The sequence below is a fragment of the Falco peregrinus genome, chromosome 5 (assembly GCF_023634155.1).
Source record: "Falco peregrinus isolate bFalPer1 chromosome 5, bFalPer1.pri, whole genome shotgun sequence".
Taxonomy (NCBI): Eukaryota; Metazoa; Chordata; class Aves; order Falconiformes; family Falconidae; genus Falco; species Falco peregrinus.
The window spans coordinates 112,963,975-112,988,334 of NC_073725.1; the positions used below are offsets into that span (position 1 = coordinate 112,963,975).

General features: G+C 39.9%; 1 protein-coding gene across 1 annotated transcript in view; it reads right to left on the minus strand.

Annotated features, from left to right (window-relative positions):
• Nucleotides 1-232: 232 nt before the first annotated feature.
• The window catches only part of SLC6A11 (solute carrier family 6 member 11), a 106,506-nt gene continuing 82,378 nt past the window's right edge, over nucleotides 233-24,360 (minus strand). The window contains exons 8-15 of the mRNA XM_005229911.4: nucleotides 20,413-20,516; nucleotides 13,704-13,828; nucleotides 11,462-11,574; nucleotides 9,949-10,086; nucleotides 4,805-4,907; nucleotides 3,805-3,905; nucleotides 2,291-2,461; nucleotides 233-416 (exon numbers count right to left, since the gene is read on the minus strand). Of these exons, the coding sequence (XP_005229968.1) occupies nucleotides 264-416; nucleotides 2,291-2,461; nucleotides 3,805-3,905; nucleotides 4,805-4,907; nucleotides 9,949-10,086; nucleotides 11,462-11,574; nucleotides 13,704-13,828; nucleotides 20,413-20,516 (1,008 nt within the window). The 3' untranslated portion in view covers nucleotides 233-263. The remainder of the gene's footprint in view (nucleotides 417-2,290; nucleotides 2,462-3,804; nucleotides 3,906-4,804; nucleotides 4,908-9,948; nucleotides 10,087-11,461; nucleotides 11,575-13,703; nucleotides 13,829-20,412; nucleotides 20,517-24,360) is intronic.

The following is a 24,360-nucleotide window of genomic DNA, read 5'->3' on the forward strand; positions in this document are numbered from 1 at the left end:
TAAAAAAAACCATTTACTGAAATCACCATATTACAAGAAATCATTACTAACATACTATATAATACTATTTCTTTTTCTTTTACATAATCATTACTTATATAGTAATTTTAGAAAATCACTTTTAAACAAGTATACAATATTCACTTTAAAATTAACTGGTTAATAATTTTTTGTGCAAAACAAGCGAGCCTCTATAATTAAGTGAATTTATTTATTTATTTATTTATTTATAAAAAAAAAAAAAGAAAAAAAAGATAGTTCATTCAGAAATGTGTCTCCTTTTCTGTAATGGTTGAAATGTTGCCGTCTCCTTTCAGTTTGGCATCGCAGTCATTTATTGCTGCAATGTAGGCTCCTCCTCCAAGTTTCCCTCTCATTTTCAGATCTGAGCTAGGTGTAATCAACTTCCTGAATTTCTAGAAAATTTGAGAAAAAGGAAATCATTATCTTTTTATTTGCCACAGACACACATTTCTTAAACAGATTGGCTATAAACCCCTTTTCTCTTGCATGTCTGTTTCTCATGGTCCTGTTACAGGTACACCCGTAAAACCGCATGCCACGCCACACAATTCTTTACAACTGCACCAGACCAGATGCTAGACAATGAAGATGAAGACAAAGTGAATTTTCACGCTGCTTTTGAGTAGCATCCCTTTCCATAAAGACACTCAGCACAACACTTCGGGTAAGTTATATGGGTATATATGTTATAGCCTGTTATATGGGTATATTTTGTTTCTCATGGTATAGTCAAAGGATTACAGACATTGGGGGGGGGGGGGGGGCGAGAAATTAAACCAGAGACTGCCAAAGTGTATTAAGCTACAATAAAGAACAAAAGAAAAATATATCTGTTCCTCTGAGGACTTCCTCTTTTCTAGCAATAACATCAGCAGTGACTTTGCTGCTTACAGCTTGGGGAGCAGAGGTATTGGTGAAAGTTGGCTTCCTGAGAAGCTGCCAAATGTATAATTAAAAAACCCCTCTTGTCATTCATGTATGGAGAAGATAATGACCTGTCCGCAGTGCTTCAGACTATAAACAAAGGCTGTTTACCTGCAGAGACAGGGTAAGGTTGATGCATTAAAGAAATATTTATTGTTAAGATTTATGTAAAACTTCCTTTCTTTGACATGCTAAGAAAACTATATTATGGGTAATTCGGTTTTTGTTTATATACCCACAGCAAAGATTTCCTAGGTAGTCTCCAGGCCATATTTAATCAGCTTAATGGAGTTATTTCAATATGGACTGCCATCAGCCAGCACAACAAGCAGCATGTCACCTTCTGCATTCCAGACAGCAGTACCTACTGCACCGAGATACCCTCAGGCACACGCAGATGTCACACCCTTCCACTGTGAGTGGGGGATAATCGTGGAAGTGTGGGTATGCACTGTGAGACAGGTCCTTCAAAAGTGCTGGGTAAATCAACGAGCCTCAGGCACCCTGGACACAGAAGTTCCTACTGTCTTGTTCTTCACGCTGGCCTTATCCCAGAGAATACCAGAAAGCGTGAGAAAGCATGAAAGGGACCGAGTGAAGTCCCTTCCATGCATGTACTGAGACAGGAGGAGGCAATACTGGGATACCCACTTTTACTGACTACTATCTAAGGAACTCCAGATGACAGAACTAGGCTTTTCTGTAAGATGAGAAATCCTAAACAGCTGAATAAGGTTTATATCATTGTTTCTTTCATCTTCACTGTCTTTGGAGAAACGGTCATATATTTAATAATCTTAACCTCAGCCTAGACGTGAGCTCACATGATACCACATGTTAGTAAGTGGCACTGGATGTTTCTTTTTGCCTGTCTGTCTCAGAGAACTGTTATCAGGAAAACTGTCCAGAAGACCTGTGTGAGTGTTTGCTACCCAGCTGCTGGAGGAACAGCATGGCACATGGACATCAGTTACCATAGCCATGGAAAGAAGGTAGCCGACCTGCATGGATGGCTGGTTTCTTGAGGGATTTAGCCGATGTTACGGACATTTTAAGCTACAACTTGAGTAGGAACAGAGCATCTTAAAGTTATAGTATCAGTTAGTTTAACACAGGCTAAAGTCAGTGAAGGAAAACAAAAAAAAATCAGAAGAAAACAGAGAAGAAAATACAGAAAATCCCTTTTTCCACCAGTGACTGAGAGGCCTAACCCGAGCTGCCACTGGAACAGGTATGTGGCATTGCTTTTTTGATTAAATTGTGCTTAGTCTCATGCAGGTGAGGATTCACACTCCCTTCCCATTTCTTTTTTCAGTACCGTTAACCTGAAAATCTGTCTTACCTCTATGAAAGTACCTTCTGACTTCCACAGCTTAATGCACATCCACAAAGGGATACAGATCATGGAAGAGAGCGCCATCATCCATCCTATGCCATAGCCCCAGTCAGGGTATATATATACATTGTTGTATTTCAAAGGCTTGTATTTCACCAGGAAAAAGATGAAGATTCCCTGAAATAAGCAGAGAAACATACTAGCAGTATTTGAAAAAACACTGCCTATGTAACAAGAAAATGATTGACTGTTTAGGCAAGGCCAGTTTCGCTAAAGACGGAAATCGGAGGTAAGCTTTTCAGTCAGAGAAAAAAAACAACCAGCAATATCTTCTTTCATGTACTGCTTAAATAACATGTCTCAGTAGCTTCCACAGAAATGAACAACCTTTCAAGTTTAAATCCTATTTACCTCTCGATGACAATAAAACCTGCACTTTGATGGCAAACAGTACCTGGGCAGGAAAGATTAAGTTTTGCTGCTGTGAACCTGCTGTGATTAAGTAACACAAGCTGCGTTCTCTCCAACCTGTCATGATGAAAAAGGAAAGCCAAAATTTTCAAAGTTGCCTTAATACACTGTCTATATCTGCAGTTCTGCAGGCCAACTCTTTCATCCTCACAAAACCTCAAATATATCTGTCTAAATTTGACAGGTTTCAAGCAGTTTGGACCATTTCAGTTTATGAAATAGAGAAAAGCTACTATGTACTTTTCTCTAAAGTGGTGAAAAAGAGTGTACAAGAGCAAGTGATATTAAGTTCATTTCAGCATTGGTGAAAATGAGTCAGAAAGTTTCCCAAGTTTGCAAATGAACTGGAAGAGTTCAAGGGAACCTGGATCTCCAGGTGCGCCAGCATCTGTGGGTTTGCAGTTGCTGTCATTTATGTATTGGGCAACCGGAAGGTTTTAGTCTGTAACCCTCAAGCACTTGTGCATCAAATTTATGGCCAATCTGGTCATGCTCCTGTTGTAATTTTATCCCTGTTATGTAGCCACAGCAGTTTGCCAGAGTTTGCACCAGTACTGCTAGCTTCTGGTAAGGCAAATTCCTTCCCCTTCTTCATATGAGATGTTCTTTTGGCCTCTTCTGCTTTTGCTAGAAGAAAAAATGTCCTGTCTTCTTTGAAAAATGTCTACTTACCCAAAGACGGAAGGAAGTAGGAGGCTGGAGCAGCAAGGAAACCAGCACAAGTCTGGAGGAGCTTGAGTTACACTGGGTAGACACAAGGTATACTAGCAACGCAGTGAAAAAAAAAAAGCCTCCATTGTACTGGCAATTGTTCATTTAGGGCCCTGAGTTAATTTTTTTTTCCAGTTAGAAGGTTTCTCACAGTTCACAGAACATTTAATGATTTTTACAGATCCTACAGAGTGGGTTTTTTGATTAAAACACATGCTACAAATCAACAGGCATTTTTTTCAACAATTGTGAACTACTAGCAGCAGCAAAATTCTAATAATATGCACAGAAAACCCTCTTTATGTCTAAAACAAGTTATTTGGATATTCTATACTTACTGCACAAATACCTGGAGTTAAGACCATCCAGCACCATTTAATCAATGACAGCGGTTTGTACCCAATCATATCTTCAATGTTTTCGTAAAAGCGATTGCTGCCTGCCCCAAAAAAAAACAAAAAACAAAACAACAAAAAAAACAAAAACCAAAGGGAAAGATGTAGGATGTACATGTAAGAGGCTGTATGGGTTAGTATCTAAAAGTCAGGAAAAAAACATAGGTTCTGACAGAGTTGCAGGCTGAAGCTGCCATTGCCCCGACACAGACATCTGTCATATGCTCCGCACTTGTGGCAGAGATTGCTGCTCTCATCTGTGTCTGAGCAGTGTGGACAGAGAAGGGGTGGGTGGGCTGTCAGACAGAGATGGCTTCTGGTCAGCCAGTCTGGGCAAGCCCAGTTAAAGAGTACATATATATCTAGATATATGCATGCTGGTTTGGGTAGATAGCTGGGGACATGTGTGAACTGAAGTTCATGTGTTGTTTTACAAAGTAAAATTGTCAGTCACTTGTGTGCAAAAAAAACGCTGGAGGATGTCACCGTGAGCACACCCCGCACTGGGACGGTTTTCTCTTGACTTTGCTGACCGACACAAATGGCAGAGCTAGGGACACTGCTGTGTCCCTTCTGGGTTAAGAAGGCATGAACGCCAGCTTCCCTGGATTTATCCGTGAGCGTTGAAAGTGGAAGGGAACACGCCCTGCACAGACGCTTTGTAAGAGAAGGAAGACTTAGTGCCAGCCTGCCTCCCTAAGACGGATAAGGCTTTCCTTGGGGAGGGGGGGTGGAGGTCCATCCCAACAAGGACCAAGGGGGGAAAAAATCTTTTCCACTATCTTTGTTATTTAGAGTGGAAAAAAAGACATTTCTGACTTACGGTAGGGCAGGGGGATGTGGAGGGCGCTGCTCCATAAGGGTACAAGGCTTTCACATTGCTTTTATGCAAATAGAAAACTTTCATAAAAACTGAAAACTGCAGCAATTTTCAGAAACTCACCATAAACCCAGCCTATGCAGACACATTCAAATATAGCAACAAAAAGAAGACACATGCCACTAGCTGCATAAGAGTCAAATAACTGAAAGACGTACATCCCACCCTGAAAGACAAAAACAGAAAGAGGAAAAAAAATACTGTGTTGGCACCAGTAGGACTATTTCGTAGCAAATCTGGCTTTAATTACACAGTCAGTCTCTTGGTTCCCTGGCAATCTTCCTACTAAAGTTCATTTCTTCTTGAACAAAGAATATTAATTTCTCAGTGATTTCTTATTGTGAAAGATTTTTGTCTTCCATAGCACTTAAGATTATTCCCTATGCCAGCTGAATACGGTGCATTTGCTTTTAGGTAGCAAATCCTGGAGTGGAGAGAACTGCAACTGTTTTGTTTCCAAAACGCTCTCCCAACTCCATGCTTTTTTTCAACTTCATTTGTTATCACATCAAGCTGTGGACGTCTACAGGTGCTTTTGGTCTCCAGATCACTGTGCATGAAAATTTTTAATTCTGTCTGTGCTATTAATATGTAAAAGAATTAGTTAAAATGTGAAGAAAGAAGGGAAAATGTAGCTACTAGAATCACCCTTCAATGACATGGGGACTGTAAAATGAGTAAAGTGACCTGTAAAGTTTAAACATAAGCTCACAGCCTTTAAGCCACATTACTGAAATGAGTAATTATTATCTGACACACCAAAAATTAAAATAAATAAATAAATAAGTAAATAAATCACCCTGACTCCAAGCAAGCTTTTTAAAAGTGTTTTCCTAACAAATTAAAAATTGTTCTCCAAATGGCTTTAACATAGCAACTTCTGCACTTCCGGAAAGGAGAGCAGCCAAAACTTAGCAGTGTCTTAAGCTGGCGCAGCATCTGTACGCAATGCACACAATGCTATCAGTGTGCTGTAATTCTCTGCATTCAGCGGTGCCACAACACCAACCAGTATGAAAACAGTAAATGTGTTTAAGATGCCCTCACTTACTGTTTGACTATGACTCAACTATATCAAATGTCACATATATTAAAGACATTAATTTTTTTCTTCTTTTCCTGTATTTTTTCTCTTGCTTACAGTAGTCAGAGCTGTTCGGAGAACTGGCTGGCTTTCTAGAGCCTTTGCCTTCAGGCAAGATGAGAAGAAAACCTATGAAGTCCATTAAATAACATTATGGATAACCTGACTAATAAAATTATATGAATAATATTACAACACTTTCTATGCAAGATACTTCATCTTTTATGACATATGCATTCAATATTGAAATAATAATGAGGAGGAAATTCACAAAAGATCATTTCAGTAGAAAGGAATCCTAAGACTTCCCTCTTTGCAGAAAGCTATGTGAAGGAAATAAGGGTTTGAGATCATCTCTTCAGTTGAAATGTAATGCTATTTGGGTAGTACATATGATCCATTACATCTCAGACAATTTCTGCAAATGGAAGAGAACCCTAAAAACATAAAGAAAACTAAATCAAAAACAATACCTAGGATTTCCCCCTTTTTTCTCTGCATTAACTGACTGGAGGTAAGTTAAGATAGACTCTGTGAACTTGAAATCCTGACCACATTTCACAGAACAGAAGAATGTTCTAAGGTTATTGTATATAAAACTGCATTGATGTTTAAGAATTTTGGGCAAAATCAATTATTTTACCATATATATGAAAGAGAAAGTTTTCCTATAAGGTAAAATATCTTTTATGAATAATCCAAAGCCTGAATAAAATCCAGGAATGTGTATTTAGGAATGCAAGAGAGGGTAGGACAGAGTTAGGATATCTATTTACCCTCGGACGTCTCACTCAGGCATAATGCTTTGCTGCCTTGCTGAACGACCGTGGAGTGGAGGTTCTCCACCCCTATGCCATTTCTGCATTGGATGACAGCCACTTAGATTGCCTAGTTGGTATAATTAAGTCACATCTCTCAGTAATAACTTATGTCTCTCTAGCGATACTGAGAAAAAAGTGTTTCTCTGTCCTTTAAGGTTTCTGTTCAGCAAAAAGTTATAGTAAAAGCACTGTGGAATGTCAGCCCTCCCGGACTGGAATGAATAAGTTGAAGGAATTTTTTTTTAATTAAATGAGATTTTTTTCCTTGTAATGCAGATTCTTTTTTGATTATTAACTACACTGCTTTTAGTCAGCTCTGCCAGCTGACTGCTTTCCAAAATCTCACAAGTGAACATCTTTATTGCAAAGAGCTCATGGTGAGGTTCAGCAAATACCTGAGCAACCTGGAAACTAAGCAACTAAGAAAATACAATGTAAGGAAAACAAGTCCGCAAAACTCCTGCAAGAATATTCCTGTCATTTTGGAAAACTTCCTTCCCCTTCACTCTTCATGCTTATATTTCTTTTAGCCTGTACGTCTTGACGTATCTCCCACTGCTCTGCTCAACACTTGCACTGTGGGAGGAATTATTCCAAAACTTCCCCATTTTACATAGCAAAGACAATTTATCTTACTGAGAGTACCAACGTTTACAAGCAAATTGATCCCTATAGGTTGCTCTGCTCCAATGCTCTACTTATAGGGACACACATCTGGAAGGAACTCCTAACCAGCCAGTGTAAACGCCTCTGTTCTCACAGGGAACTGTGTCACATAAGAGCTTTCATAAAGTAACTGACAACCTGAATTCCAGTTTAGAGTCAGAACTGTTGTTCTTGGAAAACCTCCCAGAACCTCACTGTACTGATGGACAGATAGGTTTCTTAAATTTTCAGCCTAACTATTCATGGCCAGCTTATACACCCTGGATTGGCGATGAGGGAGAAGGAGCCATTCTTTTTGCAGAAATAGTTTATGATTATACTCACTGATATATCTATGATGCACTTACAAAAAGCAATCATACACTCTTGCTAATGTTATCATTTTGCTACTTTCTGGTGTCATTGGCTCTATACTCGTAGGATCACCCTCACTGCTCTTCCTTTGCACGCTCTTCCCGCCTGGATACAAGTACCCAAAGTCATACGAAATATTACAGTGGGACTACTACCTTGTCCTGTCACGGGACAACCTCTCAATTGGAAACACCTTCCTGAAACATCTAAGAAACATAGATTTATGTCTACAGCATATTTGTAGTGCTTAGTTTCACATCCAGATACTTCTGTTCCCTAATGTTTACTGCTATAAGGATGACTTTATACTTTGTGCTGCTACAGTCTACCCTATCTTTAATACTCTGGTCATCAAGTCCTTTCTCACCATCATGCCTTCTTCTGTGACCCAGGAACATCAGAGTTAATAAAGCCTGATTTGGACTTAAATCTTACATATAACTGTGAGCCCTTATTCTTCATACAGTCATTAGGCTACAGCTTTTTAGTGAATTCTCTGGTTTTTAATAAAGACTGAACTTGCGCATTGTTCTTCTGAACAGTAAGGACACCTCTACACCTTGTCTATCTGGCTGCCAACTTCCGTGAATGATGAACCTTCATGAAAAAGTATTTATCTTTGAAACTTCTGTTAAATTGACTGAAATCTGCCAATAGGTTCAAAATTGCAAAATGAAGGAGGACTACATCGCCAGAAAGCTAGCTGTGTGTAGCCAATGACTATATGTGACTTGTTTTCACAGCAAGTCAACTACTTGATACTAGATAAAACTGCTACCAAGTGCTGTGTATCTTCAGTGAGAATCTCATTTCAGCTACTGTCTCTTAACACCAATAGTCGTCATCTCCTCTTTGCCCAGTTACTTGCTCCAGTCCTTTTCTTTTGAATAAAGTCAATAATTTTTCTTGTGGAGAATTTTCAGTTCCTTCACTGCAATATATAAAACTTCTGCTCAACTGCATTTGCTTCATAAAGTGTCATATCTATTATCAGAAGAAGAGATCTGATTAGTCTGGCATAAACTAAAATAAACATTAAAACTTTCATGTTGTCCTAGTCTCCACCTTGCTCCCCACCTTTAGTTATTCTTTGCTTGAAAGGGTATATAAAGCTAATATATTCTCATCAGTTTATTTATTCTATTTGTTGTAAAAACTTGCATACTGAGGACAACAGATCGATATGCTTACAATTGCGTAACACCTTTTTTGGGTGAAATTTGCTTATTTTCAGTAACAGTCATTTGCAAAGCACATAGTCTAAAGGACTGTGGCTCTCTGTAGGGGGAATTTAAGCGACCCCAGGGGAGCTCCTGAAGCCCTGGGAGGCTGCCTCACTGGGACACCCAGCCTGAGATTGCTACACGGCAGAGACATGTCGTGGCCCTTCATGGTTAATACAGCCAGGCTTCCCTGGAAAAACATTCCTCGGATGTGTAATTCTACAGCTCCTCAGACATGAAACTTTCCTTTCTCGCTCCCTGATATGGGGAGGCTCTAATGGCCCAGCAAGCAGAAAAATATGGGCAGAGAAAATTATGGGTTCTGCCCCTCTTCTTTCTGAGGGGTAAAGTGAAGGGGAGGAAGACTGTTGATGTAACTTATTCTGTAAAGCACTAAACTCCTGCCAAGTACCAAAGGAACCCAGAGACCCTCCCCAACCTGGTACCAAACGCAGTAGTGGCAGACACGTTGTGTCATGAACTGATGGGATGGACTGACACCCTCAGGATTTTTTGCTTTAGAACATCCCAAAGCAAACACCCTGGTTTGGGGGGGGGGGGGGGGGGGGGAAGTATCTTTTTTATTTCACACACACACACACTCTCTTACTGAAGCAATTTCTGCTCAGAGATTGGCTGTATTGATTGACTTGGTCTATTGATAGAAAAATGAAAGATGTTTTAGTTATCTATTTTCACTTCATCTTTTTTATGGATCTAATAATACCAAATGTAGTTGTTTTCAGGGTGGTCTGCCCAGAGTAAGCAACCAGAAACTGTGACCAGTATATCTGGTTGGCTGGTGCTAAGCAGATGGAATTTCCTTGGCAACATAACTTTTATTAAAATATTACCTAAGCTCAACTGAAAAATATTAGGATACATTTCCATTTCAAAAGTTACAGAGTAGTTGAAAAGAAAAGTCTCTCAAGTATTTTGTAGTCATATTCATGACAGTGAAATTTGTCTATGACAAATGTTCTCATGTTTTATCTGTTACGATTATAAACAGGAACTCATTTCCTTTTCTCTGCAGTAGCACAACAAAGCACATCTTACCTCCGTTAACATTATTAGGCCAATGAAGTATGACACAATGGATAGGCCAAGAATCAACAGTTCTCTTCTGTAGCCCCTTCGGAATATCTTTGGGTACATATCTACAACAGCCGTCACGAGGCTTTCAACACACACGAACTAGAACAAATGATAGGAAAGGACAAATGAAATATGTGTCTCATCTGCTGTTGGGATTTGGATTTGCTACCAAACACTTCAAATATCCTTCTATGTTCTCATCACAGAGACTGAATGATCCCTGAGGACACTTTATAAGCAGAAGCTCAAGCTGAGAGGAACATTATTTCAGAATTACAAAGTATGGATTTCCATTCAACTACTAAATTCAAATAGTTGAATCCACTAATATTATCTCAGAAGGTATTTGCCCTGTAGCAGATGGATTACATAAATACTAAAACTTTCAAATGTGGTTTGAATGGGACTTAAATGATGTCCAAACTGTTCATAGGATTGCAGCAGATCTTCACCCTAAGCATCCTGCACCTTGTCACTCAAAGGAGTGATACGCAGTGCCATGTACCTTCAAGCGCTGCTAAATGAACTGCAGGGTTTTTTGAGAAGTTCTTCCCATTTTACAGAAGAGGGAAGTTCCATAGAGCTATTAAGTGCCCAAGCCAACCAAGTACATCTCATGAAGGATGGAAGGAACATTCTTACTAACTTTAAAAATCAGCAGAAAGCAAGAGCCCTGAGCTTCTGAGTCAGGGCTCTGAAGCAAAGTTTCTAAAATAGGCACCAAATTTAATGCCCCAAAGTAGACAATCTAAAGCCTGCTTCCTTGGAACATGTCAAGAGTGAAATTCAGAAATTGTTCATTTTTAAAGACCTTAAAAAAAGTCAGATCAGGAAAAAGAGCAGTTATGAAAACATTAAGTTTAATGATTGGAAATGTCACGCAATATAAGCACTGAAGAGCTTTATTCGCAGTATATAAACAAAAAATTTCTGAAACAAATCATGCTGAGAGCTGAACTGCATGCTAAAAATGCTAGCTGCTTTACATTTTTCATCAAACGGCTTTCACAATTTTTATGGTCACATAGAAAGGACAACTTCTGTACTGTCACTTTGCTGCAGAACATGACTACACATCTCTTGCTATGTTATCTTGAAGTATAAATACACTGTAGGAACTTACGTTATCACTATCAGATATTCAGTTTCAAAATTCATTGCAAAGTGCTTTGAAAATTGGAAAAGAAGACAGACTGGTATTTCACTGAACCGTGAATTTTAATCACCCATATTTAAGTTCAAACTGATTTCCATGTTAATAGTGAAAGCTGTAGTCAGGCTGAATCAGTGTTCTCAGTAAATCATAGCAGAATCTCTAACACCATGTAAATAAGATTTAAAATAAGGAACCTGAATCAATGGTTTTAAGCAAGAAATTGAGTTAGAGTTCATTCTTTCCTCAGATTACATGCTGTTTATATCAAGGATGCTGATATATAGATTCTAGGGAATCCACAAAATACTTGTTTCATACCTGGCTATCTAATCCAAGGAATATGAGCATCATGAAGAACAGAGTTGCCCACAGAGGAGAAAGAGGCATCATGGTAACAGCTTTAGGGTAAGCAATGAATGCAAGTCCTGGTCCTGAAAAGGAAGAAATGAAACGAAATAGTTTGTACGTGTGTACTGAGTCTGGCTGAGATGGAGTTAACTTTCTTCATGAAGCCTGTACAGTGCTATGTTTTGGATTTCTGGGTAGAAGAACATTGCCAACACCAACATTGCGGCTACTGCTGAGCAGTGCTTGCACAGTATCACTTATTAAACTGTTTTTATCTGGACCCACCAGTTTTTTCCCTTTTTCTCTTTCTGTTCCCTTCCCCATCCCACTGGGTGGGCGAGTGAGTGAACAGCAGTGCGGATGCTTAGCTGCTGGCGAGGGACAAACCACCACAACTTCGTTCTTCTTTTATGGCAGACCAGAGGAGCTAAATACAAGGTTGGCAACCTTGACAAACCCTACACCTCTAATAGTCTAAATATTTGGTGATGAGGCTAATTAGTAACAAAGACTTCCTTGGCACATCAACTCTTCCTATATCCTGTCCAAATGTTTGAAGGTTGAAACTTCTGTTAAGACATCACCGCACTTTATGTTCTCCTTCTTCTTTGTGTGGATATATGACAAGATAACAAATAAATAACATGCAGTCTTGTGATTGCCTTACATAACTTCTTAACATATTCTGGAATCTTTTTTTTTTCCCCAAGATGGTATGTATCTGACAATTTGTGCAAGAATGCAGTCAGTGGTAGGAGCTGCATCTTGGAAACCATACACGGTGCGAGCTAAATGTCTACTGGTTTGTTCAAAATCTGCTCTGCGTTTTTGAGTCCTGCTGCTGGTACATAACATTAATTCATTGGCTGCGTATTTACAGAAATCTTTACATTAGAACATTTTTGCAATAGCACTGGTAACTTCTCCAATCTGCTAAAATACCATCTCACCTAGCTCATATTTTCTTGTTCTTATTTACCGGTGCCCATTTTTCAGCTGCTGCAGACTCTCATGCTTAACAGTTTTTATTGAAGTTAGCCAGCTTTTAAAGCAGGGGTACAAAGGCAGTATCATAAGGCTGACAAGAGTACCTCTGTGCTCCTGCTGCAACAACTTCAGTGAAGACCTGTGAACATGCTATTGTTTTTTATTTAACGTGGTATTTACAAGCTCCTATAATTTCCAGAGTTGCTATAGTCTTTTAACCTTTTCCTACGTAGTTTCTATAATAGTATTGGTGCCAGTTGTCTTGAGGGCTTTAAGAAAAGAGAAATATTTTCCGTGACAGCATTGGTGAAGCTCTACTTGCTCTGCAGTTTTCCTGCTAACCTTGACTAACTTCACGGGATTCATTTCTCCTCAACTGTTCAGCATTATACTGCTTTTCTTTCTGGGCAGCACTCCTGTTCTTTTTGTTCTGTTGAGTTTTAAGTGATGCTTAAAGATGTTACATCCACAAAGTCGTTAAAGAGCAATTAACTTTCATTGGATGCCTAACTCCAAGGGACGGTAATGAACATTAGATGGTTAATTTCTTGTAGAGCTGGGCCTTCGTGCCTTTCTCGACTCAAAACAAGAACTTTTATACTTAATCAACCAGAGTGAATGTGTCTCAGTGTATGTCCCTGGGAGAAAAACTTGCTGACATTAGGAGATGGCATTAGCCATCTGACTGTTGGAGATCTGTATCTGGATACTATACATTAAGCAAGACTTCAGAGGACTTCCAAACATTTCTCCTAAACAGTCGGTTTCTCAACTCTTTAATGGATATATCTTTTTTTTTATTTTTTTCCTTCTTTTTTTTTCAGAAGGAGCAAGTATTTCTGTGGATTGTCTTATTTAAAGAAAACAGTGCTCCTTTCATGAGGATATATAATACTCAAGGGGCATAACTGAGCAACATACCTCTTCTAAACAGTCTTCTGGATGCTCAGCTGGAGTAAGTTTGTGTTACAATAGCTCCTTAACTTGATGAATTTGGTGCTATGCACTTAATATTCTTCACACATGAACGTATGACCATCAAAATAGCTGAGACTCTGCCTCTAGCAGTTATTCTGATGAGTCAGGTAACAGGTTTTTAAGAGGAGTTTTGTAAAACTATTTGCAAAACTGTCAACTTATCCATAAGACATGGCACAGACTATGTATTCTGACAGCAACTTCTGGGCATTTTTTTTAAACTCAGAAAACTGCTTTTGGAACTTACCTGACTCTGCAACTTCTGCAATGGGCACGCCTTGTTCATAAGCCATAAATCCAAGAACTGAAAAGATAGCAAAACCAGCAACAAAGCTTGTGCCACTGTTCAAGCAGCAGAGCATGATGCAGTCTCTGAAAATATAAATAAAAAAAAGTGTAGTTGATCTCCAGAGCCTGGGTTTCTTTCATCTGCTGAGCCATAGGACTCATAGCAGAACCCCAAGCTGCAGGAATGGACATTAAGTTGCTCATTAAGAGTAAGCTCCCAACTGATATGCCTGAGAGGAAATCAGTCAGGCGTAAGCATTTGCAGGAAGGTGCCATCATAATACCCTCGCTTGTGTTTTAACTGATTCAATTACCAACCTGTTGCTACTCACTTACTGTTTTCCAATAGAATCTTTAAAAAACATGAAAAAATACCATAAGAATGGTGTTAAAAAACATTTTTTCTACAGTAGTTGTAATAATGTATTCCAGAGGATATGAACTTATTTACAAACTATATAAAAATAGTAGTACTTTGTTTCCTGGAAAGAAGTCCTATGTTCAGATCTTAGTTAATTCTATTCCAATTACAGTATATTGGCAATATATATCCATATAAAACTCCAGTTTGGTTCATAAACTTTTTTTAAGAAGCTATAGTAATGAAAAGCACCATACATAATCTAAGTAGTGTGTACATGCCTAAAAATGTGCCTAACAAGTAGGCAAAGACAGTGCAGGGACAGTGATCTCTCAGACCTATCTATCTTACACATCAAACAATGACAATTACAAGGCTGAGCTGAGGAAATGTTTCTTTCCCCAGACTGGAAATGTCACAATACTAAATTACTTTAAAAAAAAAAAAAAAAAAGGGAAAATACTCTTGCAGACTTGCAGAAAGGTGCAACCTTTCCCCAGAGCTCAGTGAAATATCATTGTTCACCCCGCTTTCAGGCAGCACTTCAGGCTTGACAGATGGTGAGGTAGGAATGATCTATCATGACAGGCAGGCTTTTAAAACTGTTTGCTGTGAGAGATACTTGCGTACTTGAGAAAATAATAAGCTAATGTAGATGCCTGCAAGTAAATCAGGGTTCTAAACCACTGAAACACCAGGCAAGCCTGTAGTTCTGCCAGGGCTGTACCTTAGTCTCGTTTACTCTCATCCTGCTACAGCTCCGAAGCACATTTTTGTGCAAGCTATCTACGGCAAGAACTGCCTCTGTAAAATCCAACAGGTTCTGAATCCAAATCCTCAGTAACAATTCCAATCTTTGTCACAGACGTGTAGTGACTTTTTGAGATTCAGAGACAATTCATATTTTTGAAGTCCGAGCATATATTCCACAAAACTCCTTTGGCAAGCTCTCTGTCCTGCTGCTTGTTTTGTTTGGTGTTTTTATCCGGTAACTTTATCTCGTATATTAAGTTGAAAGCGATGTGAACATTCCAGCATCTCATTCCTTCCCTAATGAGCCCTGCACTGTTGCCACCCCTGTTCAAAGCTCCCCCTGTTCCTGCCGCTGACTCGCCGCAGCGCTGGGCACACATATTCCCAACGGAGGACCCGGGTGTACGTGGCCATTCTGCAAAGGGATCAGCTGAACTATGGCCACTGGGCTACGGGAGGCTTTAGTTCGCTCATTACCTTATCTACAGTTGATTTTAACTACTGTTTTGAGAATGGCTTTATGTTTTCAGAACCATTTAATAGTAAAAAAAAAATCTGCATGGCACATCATCTATAATAAAGTACCAAAATCTGTCCAGAAATAGAAAAGAATGAATGCGCGCATTTGTAGATCAAGACTCGAACATGGAGAAGTCCGGTGACATTCACACTTTCATGCATGGGCTCTCTCGAACACTGTTCATTAGCAAGGGTAAATAGGTCCCTTAAAATACTTTCTGAAAAATCTGAAAATGCTCATAATTCTAACCTGTTATTTATTTGCTTTTCATAAGAAATTGCTTCCTGCAGTTCTGCACAGCCATGCGAGTTATACACTTTGGCAGCTTTAAAGAAAAACAGCAATCTAAAAGAAAGCAACCAGGAGCACGGAGTTCTTTGTGCTTTGCTGAGAAATAAAAAAAGATCATCTTTTGAACCATTCTTCTCAGTGTCTTTCAGCACTAAAGTAGCTCTGGAGAGATTCTTACCCCAGCCTACCTCACCTAAGGAACTGGTGAGTTCAGTGCCGAGAAATCAAAACAAAGTGTGATGAAACCCTGTCGATAAGTGATGTCGGAAACATGTCGGGTTTAATCCATTGTGGGCGAAAAAAAGGAGATACTACTGTGGTGGGATGGACCTGGCGGCTCACCAGTCGTATGATGCCTCCGTTTGGAACAGTCTGTTTTCTGCAGATAAGATTCATTTTAGGCAATTCTCAGGCTTCAACAGGCTTTAAATACCGTCTGAACAAAAAGGGTTTTTTTCTGGTGAATGGTGTGCTACCAGCCATTGAGAGCTGCTGCTTCCTAATCATGAGCAAAAGGCTTGAGGTGGAGATACAACGTCCCCTGTGCACCGCCAGAGCCCCTGGCAGTTTCTGCTGCTGCCTCTCCAAGGCAGGTCCTAGGGCCGGGCTGGGGGGGGGGTTTAAGCTGGACAACGCTGCACCACTAGACCAGCCCCGAGAGAAAAACCATTCCTCCCCTGGCAGGGAGGACCCACAGACCACAGCGCCACGGTACAGACACTTAAGGGCAGGCATGCACCTCTCCAAGGAACCGGGCAGAAGTGAACCCAGGGGGATTCTCACCACCTCCAGCCGGTGAGGTACCTGTTCCCAGTAACACAGCCACAGCTCCAGCATTTGCTTCCTCAGACCGTCACAGACTGAGCACTCAGTTCTCTGGGGTCCTCACAGTGTTTCCTGTCCTAATAAAAATATAACCTCCGATTTTAATTTCCGTCCTTCCTTTTTCTTTGGAGGAATTCTACTAACCCCTCAACTCCTTCTGTTTTTTTCCCTTAGACAGAAGTGTGTAACCTTCAGTTCAGTCTTTTTTCTCCTCCTCTGGGAAGGAAAACTGAAAGTGGGATCTGGGTCCATTGACTGTGAAAACCATGAATTTTAAAACACAAATGCTCAAGAACCACTGGAAGGAGAACATGAAGATTATCTAACTTTCCACCAACTTTTAATAAGCATCCTTGGTAGGAAGGAATCAGAGCCTGACTGAAGCCCAAACTGATTTCAAATGAAAGGAATACTTCAGATTTTTAGGAAAATTTCACATTCTTCCGAATTAATGTCTTGCCAGTCACTTGAATAATTCAAGACATGCATCCCTTATCCTCCCCCTGCCTGACAGGCAGGATGCTGCTGAAAATTCATTCTGCCTTCTTTAGGGAGCTGCTTTGATTAAAGAGAAGGGCCCACAGAGCCTTTTGCATCCCTCTGATTACTTCCTTGCCATTATGGATTCCCTCGAGACCAATTCCCATTCCTCTTTTCCTCTTGGACTAGACGCTTGATAAAAGACACATCTTCATTTCTTAAAAGTCCTGTCCATTTGTTGACAGTGTGTGAAATCACTCATTTATCTTCCGTACCACAGCAGCAACATGGCAGCTAACTCCTGATTTGTACAAGTTGTAATTGTTTTATTTGGTCTGTAGAAAGTTTTTAAATGAAGATGCTGAAACCATGTATGGTTCTAGATTATTTCTTAGGAAATGGTCAGGTTTCTGCAGTGCCTGAGTGGCTGGTCCAAGTTACATGTGTTATACAACATCCATAGGATAAAGCACAATTAACTGCTTAGTGAGTTACACATTCATAATTAGTGCAGAATTAATTGGGTATTAATGGGGCTCACACATAACAGTTGTCCTGCTGAGGTGCAGCCCCGAGCACAAAGGAGTGGTGTGAAACCCAGCGGCATTTCCCCGGGTGGTCAACTGTGCAGTGCCCGGCAGGGAGCCGCACCAGTTCTGCCAAGCCACAGCACATGAAGCAGGAACAAGAACATTTCCCTCCTGTCTGCTGGGGTTGTCTGAAACGAATCCATCCCTTCAGGTCTGAATGGATTAGGAATTTGTATCTTGCTAAAAATTAGAGGAAACATCAGTACACCTTTCTTTTCTTTATATGGGGAAAACATTGCCTGCTGATGGTGCTGCCAGTACATTCATCACTTTTGATATAAACTGTTGTAAATCCAGGGAGGATCTGTATGAATGTATTACAACAAAAGATAAGTAAAGATAATAAAAATTCGTTTCCTATTAAAAGGCGTGAAGTGACTTGTTTGCAAATCATTTATAACGTTAAGGAAATAGATCAGGTTGCTAATAAGAAAAACCCATATGCAGTTTAGATTTTCCCATTTCCCACTGAAATACCTCATATCATTATTCTCCGCTGCAACTTTCCCTTTGAAAAAATATTTTAGCAAAACAGAGTGCAAAAAGAGTGGAAGTAGATGTTACAATCAGACAACGCACTGCGGGTATTGTGAGAGGCAAATTCATGGCTTGATTTTAATTTTTTGAAGTACTAATTAGAATACAAATCTAATTCTGTTTTCCACTGCACAGCTGCTTTATATGTCTTGCTCTGTTAACAGCCCTGTTTAACTCAGCCGCTTTTCTGCAGTTAACTTCTGTCCTACTCCGTTCCTCAGATTCCTTGAGAACGATACTTCGGGACACAATAAAATCTGACCTATTCAGGAAATCTGTGAAAACATTTTGTTAGAGGAACTGTGAATCTTGGATTCAGTAAAAAGTATTTTGTTGCAGCATCTTGCTCGGGAGCTCTCAAAGACAGCTGCTGATGGGTTTTACCGGCTGTGCTGCTAGGGTCAGAGGGAAAGGAAAATTACATGAGCTCTCTGATCACACATCAAATCTCCTGCTTTTTGTAATGAGTTACAAAACCACAGTAAAAAGATCACTGCGGTCCTTGAGGCAGTGACAGAATAGCTCCTAGATGGGATGCAACTGGAAAGCAATAAAATTAAATAAGAGAGAAATGGGGCAGCACCTTTGTTAAAGCATCACTTATGCTAATTAGGGCAAACTTATTACCCACTGTTCTGTAGAGGCATTCGTTACCCACTGCTGGGGTATCTTTTGTCATTATTCTGAAAATTATGTCAGTCAGCACTGAAGGTTTTAGGGGACTCGCACTACTTTACAGCAAACCATTTGGAATTTCGGCTGTCACAGCCGGGCAAAAAAGTAATTTATGTTGCTGCTAAGTTACTTTGCATATTTAGATGGCAAAGTACCCTTAGCTGCTGCTGAATAGCTTTGCAGATGTTCAGGTGGTGGACACAATCATGTGTCTATGGTTTCCAGTATCCCAGTTCCCTCGCTGGAGGGCCCTACTGGTTGGTGTTTCTCTGACAGAAGAGCAAATTGTTGCCAAGATGTTCAAAGAAGACATTTCCTAAAACTGCCTCCTGAACTCCCCAAGTAAAACTGTAATTCAGAATTTAAATAGTTACACTTTGAGGGGTTTGGGGGTGGTGTCTTTGGGGTTCTTTGCTTTTGGACAGTATTGTTTCCTTTGTTGAAAAATGAAATTTTAGTTCTCTGTCTGGAGACCATAATGGAGTCAGTACAATCAAACTGTCATTTACTGTCTTGTATTAAAGGCTGTTGAATAGTAGGAAAACTAATTCAATAACTCCTGATGCCAGAAGTAAAAAGTAGTGCTCATATTCCTGCCCAAGCCAGTAAAATGGAATGAGGATCTTGTGTGAGTCATATCCTTTCGACATTGATTCAGGGAAGACTGAAACTTACTGAAGTCATTAGCAATTTTCTTACTGACTTCTATAAAGATAAGCAATGAAATGTGATCCATTTCTACTGTGCTTTAGCTAGGAGCAAGTAGACTATGGGAAAAGGCAACATTCAGAGCATAGACCGAACTCAGGTGAGTTTTAATAACAGTTTTTTGTAGGAATTCTTTTAAAGCAGATATATGTTACATAGTCAAATATTACACACATATGCAATTATACTTGTATGAAATGCTGTATATTATACATGCAGTTGTGTATACCTGTGTGTACTGAGTAGCTTGTGGCTGTGCAAGGGTCAGATATGATCAAAATGGATGAAAACACCAAATTTTGGAAAGAGTTCCTCTGAAGCAATTATAAGAAAGACGACCAGAGGGCTGGGGCAGCTCTGCTGTGCAGACAGGCTGAGGGAGTCGGGGTTGCTCAGCCTGGAGAAGGGAAGGCTCCGGGGAGACCTTGTAGCACCTGCCAGTACCTCAGGGGGCTTGTAAGAAAGATGGGGACAGACTTCTTACTAGGGCCTGTAGCAACAGGACAAGGGAGAATGGTTTTAAATTAAAAGAGGGCATATTTAGATGAGCTATTAGGAACAAATTCTTCACTGTGAGGGTGGTGAGGTGCTGGCACGGGCTGCCCAGAGCAGCTGTGGGTGCCCCATCCCTGGCAGGGCTCAGGGACAGGCTGGACGGGGCTTGGGGCAACCTGGGCTGGTGGGAGGTGGCCCTGCCCAGGGCAGGGGGTGGAACTGGCTGATCTTTAAGGTCCCTTCCAGCCCAAACCAGCCTGGGGTTCTACAAATCTATGATTATAGATCTCTCTCCTACAAAAACATGTGCATGTGCTTATGATTACTCATGCGAATACCTAAAGGAAAAGGGAAGTGCTTCCCAGTGAAGCTAAGCGTGTGGACACTTCCATTGGTGAAACTAAATGTAAAAATAAAGCATGGAAGGTATTACCTGTAGCAGTTATTATTATAGTTGTTGTAACTTCCCAGGGCTGTCAAGCACCCCAAGCAGATCGCGTAAGAGAAAAATATCTGTGTGCCGGCATCCACCCACACCTGCAGACAAAAGAAATGGAGTGGTTAAAAAAGGTCAGGAAGGAAATCACCTTCATGCATATATTTGCTGCAGATTTGCAGAAGCAACTGTATAGGGTATTTGGGACACCTTTTATAAGTCACAACCTTAAAAAATATACACTGTGACTTAAATTCCCCCCTCCTTCCCAGCGGTATAAACAAGGAGTAACTCAGCTGGTCTTTACAGGTTCAACCTAATCAAAGTAGAAATAGAGACAGAATTTCTCAAGAACAACATCACCCAGTATAAATTCTTTAATGGTTTTATTAAACTACAATGTGTTAGAAATTGGAATCTAAACAGAATCATCTGCATTCATCTAATTCGCATTTGATAAGTATTTATTCAAATTTAAAAGTTTAGTGTGAAAAAATACTCTAAACACAAAATATGCCATTCATAGATAATATACAAATTAAGCTGGGGAAAGAGAAGAAACAATTTATCCATGCAAAGGTGTTTCTTGAGCAGTACATAATGGCCCCAGTTAGGCATGAGGACATGTTTTTTCTGGTCACTGTACAATTAATAAATGAAAGTTCTGTAAAGCTTAACAACTAAGTAGCTTTATACTATCATTATGGTAACATTTGTATCCTAAAGTGAAAAAAATATTATAGTCTAAATCAGAGGGGAGGGGAAAAAAAAAAAAAAAAAGGAAGCATGAGCTGATACAGTGAGATTATTCTCCTCACAGCCATCTCAGAACACTAATATAAAATGCAAATTTTTTTACTTTAAATATACTCCCAACAAAACAGTTAATTTTGTTCAGCAAGAGTCTGTATGTGTTATTACTGGAGGTAAATACATTCTTTTAACTCCTGCTTTTGCCATGAGAGCCATGTGAAGAACCCACATCTACCCAGCTAGACTATTCTTTCCAATCCAATAAATTCTGACTCCTGGTTTTCTGGGATAAATGAGCTCTGTATGTTTGGGTTTTTTAAAGCAGAGCAACCAAAGTGCTTTTCAGAGAAGTAACAAAACACTGACTACATAACCAGAAGTAATAACTCCGTAGCCATTAGCTACTCTGAGACAGGGAAGAGGTAATACAGATAATTATTCCATGACTAATAATAGCAATAGTAATAATTGTAATCAAATACTCATAAATACATGAAGGGGATGTATTTATCTTACATGCGATCAAGTGAGACCTCAGTCTCTGCAGTTGTTGAGAGTGTTTCTGTTTAGGAGTAACATTAAGATCACATTTGATTTGCATCAGTGGCTTAAATGCTTTCACTGCTGTCATACTGAATAAGACACAGCTGGTTACATCTCGAAGTTTCACCACTTGGTAAGGAAAGAACCGCACCAAGAAAGCCTTTTGACAGACAGGCTCTTTAACAAGATCAGAAGCTCCCAAAAAGCTGCAACTAGCATAGGTCAACTGAAAATGCACGGTCTTCTTAAGCACAAACAAAAGCTAGGAAACTGGATCAGGACATGCAGAATCTGCGGTTTCCTTCCATTTCAGTTTTTGCACAACCTACTGTTGCAATGCATTGTATAGCACTTAGACAAGCAACAGCCTTTCCTGTTGGCATACGCCAGCTCCACAGAAGTCTGATTATTCCCTGTACAGCAAGTCCTAGGGGAAATCGGGGCAAAGAAGAATTGTACTCTGAAGTGAGAACCTCCAGAGCTGCTTGAGAAGTGGAACAGAAAGCATATCCCTCTGGAGGTCCCGTGTACCTAGTTAGAAAAACGGATAAAATTCAGGCCATAAGTGATATTATTTCCTTCAAAGAAGTCTCCTCTAAAGACCGTGACATCTGAGTGATTCACCACAAAAAGTCACAAATACTTTATGAGAAACATGCTCTGTAAGCAAAAGTTGAATCAGAGTGAAGAGCCCTTTGTTTTTGTTGCACTATATGACATCAACCTAGAAATTCCATCAGAGCCGCTGTTAATGTTTGAACAGGAAGGAAGGAATGTTATTTACTGAATGGAATAACAGAATCAGCACAGCTTCTTTTGGATTCCATACTCAGAGAACCAGTGACATTTAATTTGTGATGACCATTAATATTTCAATTGCAGGTTTCTGAAATGGCAAAAACATCTACCACTGATCGAGGAAATGGCAAATAGGGAATTAAAGGTAGAAACCACAGGCAGATTTTGGGTAGCTGGAAAAAACATGAGAGATGGGCAAACTGTTGCATGTTTGTCACAAGTCTAGACATGTCACCATGTTAAAGCTATGCAGTTGATATTACAGACCAGTTCTTCACGTTCTTGCCCCAACAGCTAGTGACCATTGGACATTTAGCGTCAGACTGCAGTACTTGTTTGTAGCTGGAGAATTTGTTGAGGTACACAAATGGTTTATTAGTCTAAGTCACACCCAGGCTTAGTCGGTCATAAACTGTACCTCAGGGGAAGTTGTTCTCATTAAAACTTCTAGTGGGTGCTGATGGGCTTTTGTAGATACCACCCACCAACCCAGGTGTCAGCTATCTGGCTTACGGCAACAAAAGCATTATGAATTATTTCTGAGTGCTAAATTTGCAGCGTCTGGCTTAGACTAGAAGTTGTAACATTTTCCAAGTACATGGAATGAATGTAGCACAATGCTGCAGAACAATGAAATACTGAAGGATAGAGACAAAGAAAACACTGCCAGTAAGCTGCAAACCAAGGGTTCTGGAGCCAGCAGCTGGTGAAAGGCTGGGACAAAAGGAGTACGCTTTTTTTCTGAAATGAGATAGGACTTGATACGTTTCTGGCATAAGTAAAAAAAAAGGAAAGGACGTGTACCAGAAAACATCCTGTTCATGCTTTATAAACTTTGCACCTTGAAAAATCTTTTGGTTAGAAATAATTAAGTCAATTTAGTGGTATGCACTCATAAATTTGGAGATTGAAAATGCCTTATAGTTTTCTATTAGCTCCTACTTTAAAAGATGGAACTAAGTTTTTCTTCTTACTTTTTTTTTATCTCGTGTTTAAAATGTTTCCATGCCAAAACAAGATTAAACCTAAAGCACACAACCTTTGTTTATTATACCTTAAAATTTTAAAAATCCAAATATAAAAAAAAGACAGAACCTCTATACCTATTGTGCTCCCGTTTTTGCACCCATGTTGCAACCACTGCCCGGCCATGCTAGGCTCAGCACTACTTCAGAATGAGGAGAATGCAAACGCCAGCTCAGAGCACAGGAGCACCACCACTGCTCTGACTCCTGCACGGGAATAATTCCTGCTGGCTACGAAGAAGAGGCTGTTCAACGAGTCCATGAGATGAAGCTCTGTTTCCAAAGGGAGAAGATAAATCAAACATGCCTCAACTCTATGGCACTGCCTGCTTTCTCCAAGTAGAAATGAGGCACGACAGTGAGAGACTGAGAGTCTCTCTGCTTCCCATTTTCCGAGTGGGAAGGGAAACAGGCAGAGCTGTCTGTGCCCTGATCCCCGTTTTGAGGATTTCTCACACTTCTCTGATTCACACCATTAGCTCACAACTGTGGTCTCAGCTGCGTCCTGCTGATACCTAACTTATGTTGGTACAAACACAATTCCACAAAACGGAATAAACAAGAACGTTCTTTACTAAAAACAGAAAGCACTTTTTTTTGCAAAGTCCAGCTCTCAAAAGCTAGCAATACCTAGATACTAAGTCTGCCTGGGTAATCTTAATTTGACCTTCTTGTGTTTAGGTCTAGGACACAATCTTCTTTTACATGACTATTCATCTCTCTGCCCAGGGAGATGAATTGAGCTCGTCAAACAGAGAATCCTGTTGTCTGGAGGATCCTTTGCCTCTTTTGTTGCCGTGACTGTACCGCACATAATGAATGAAGA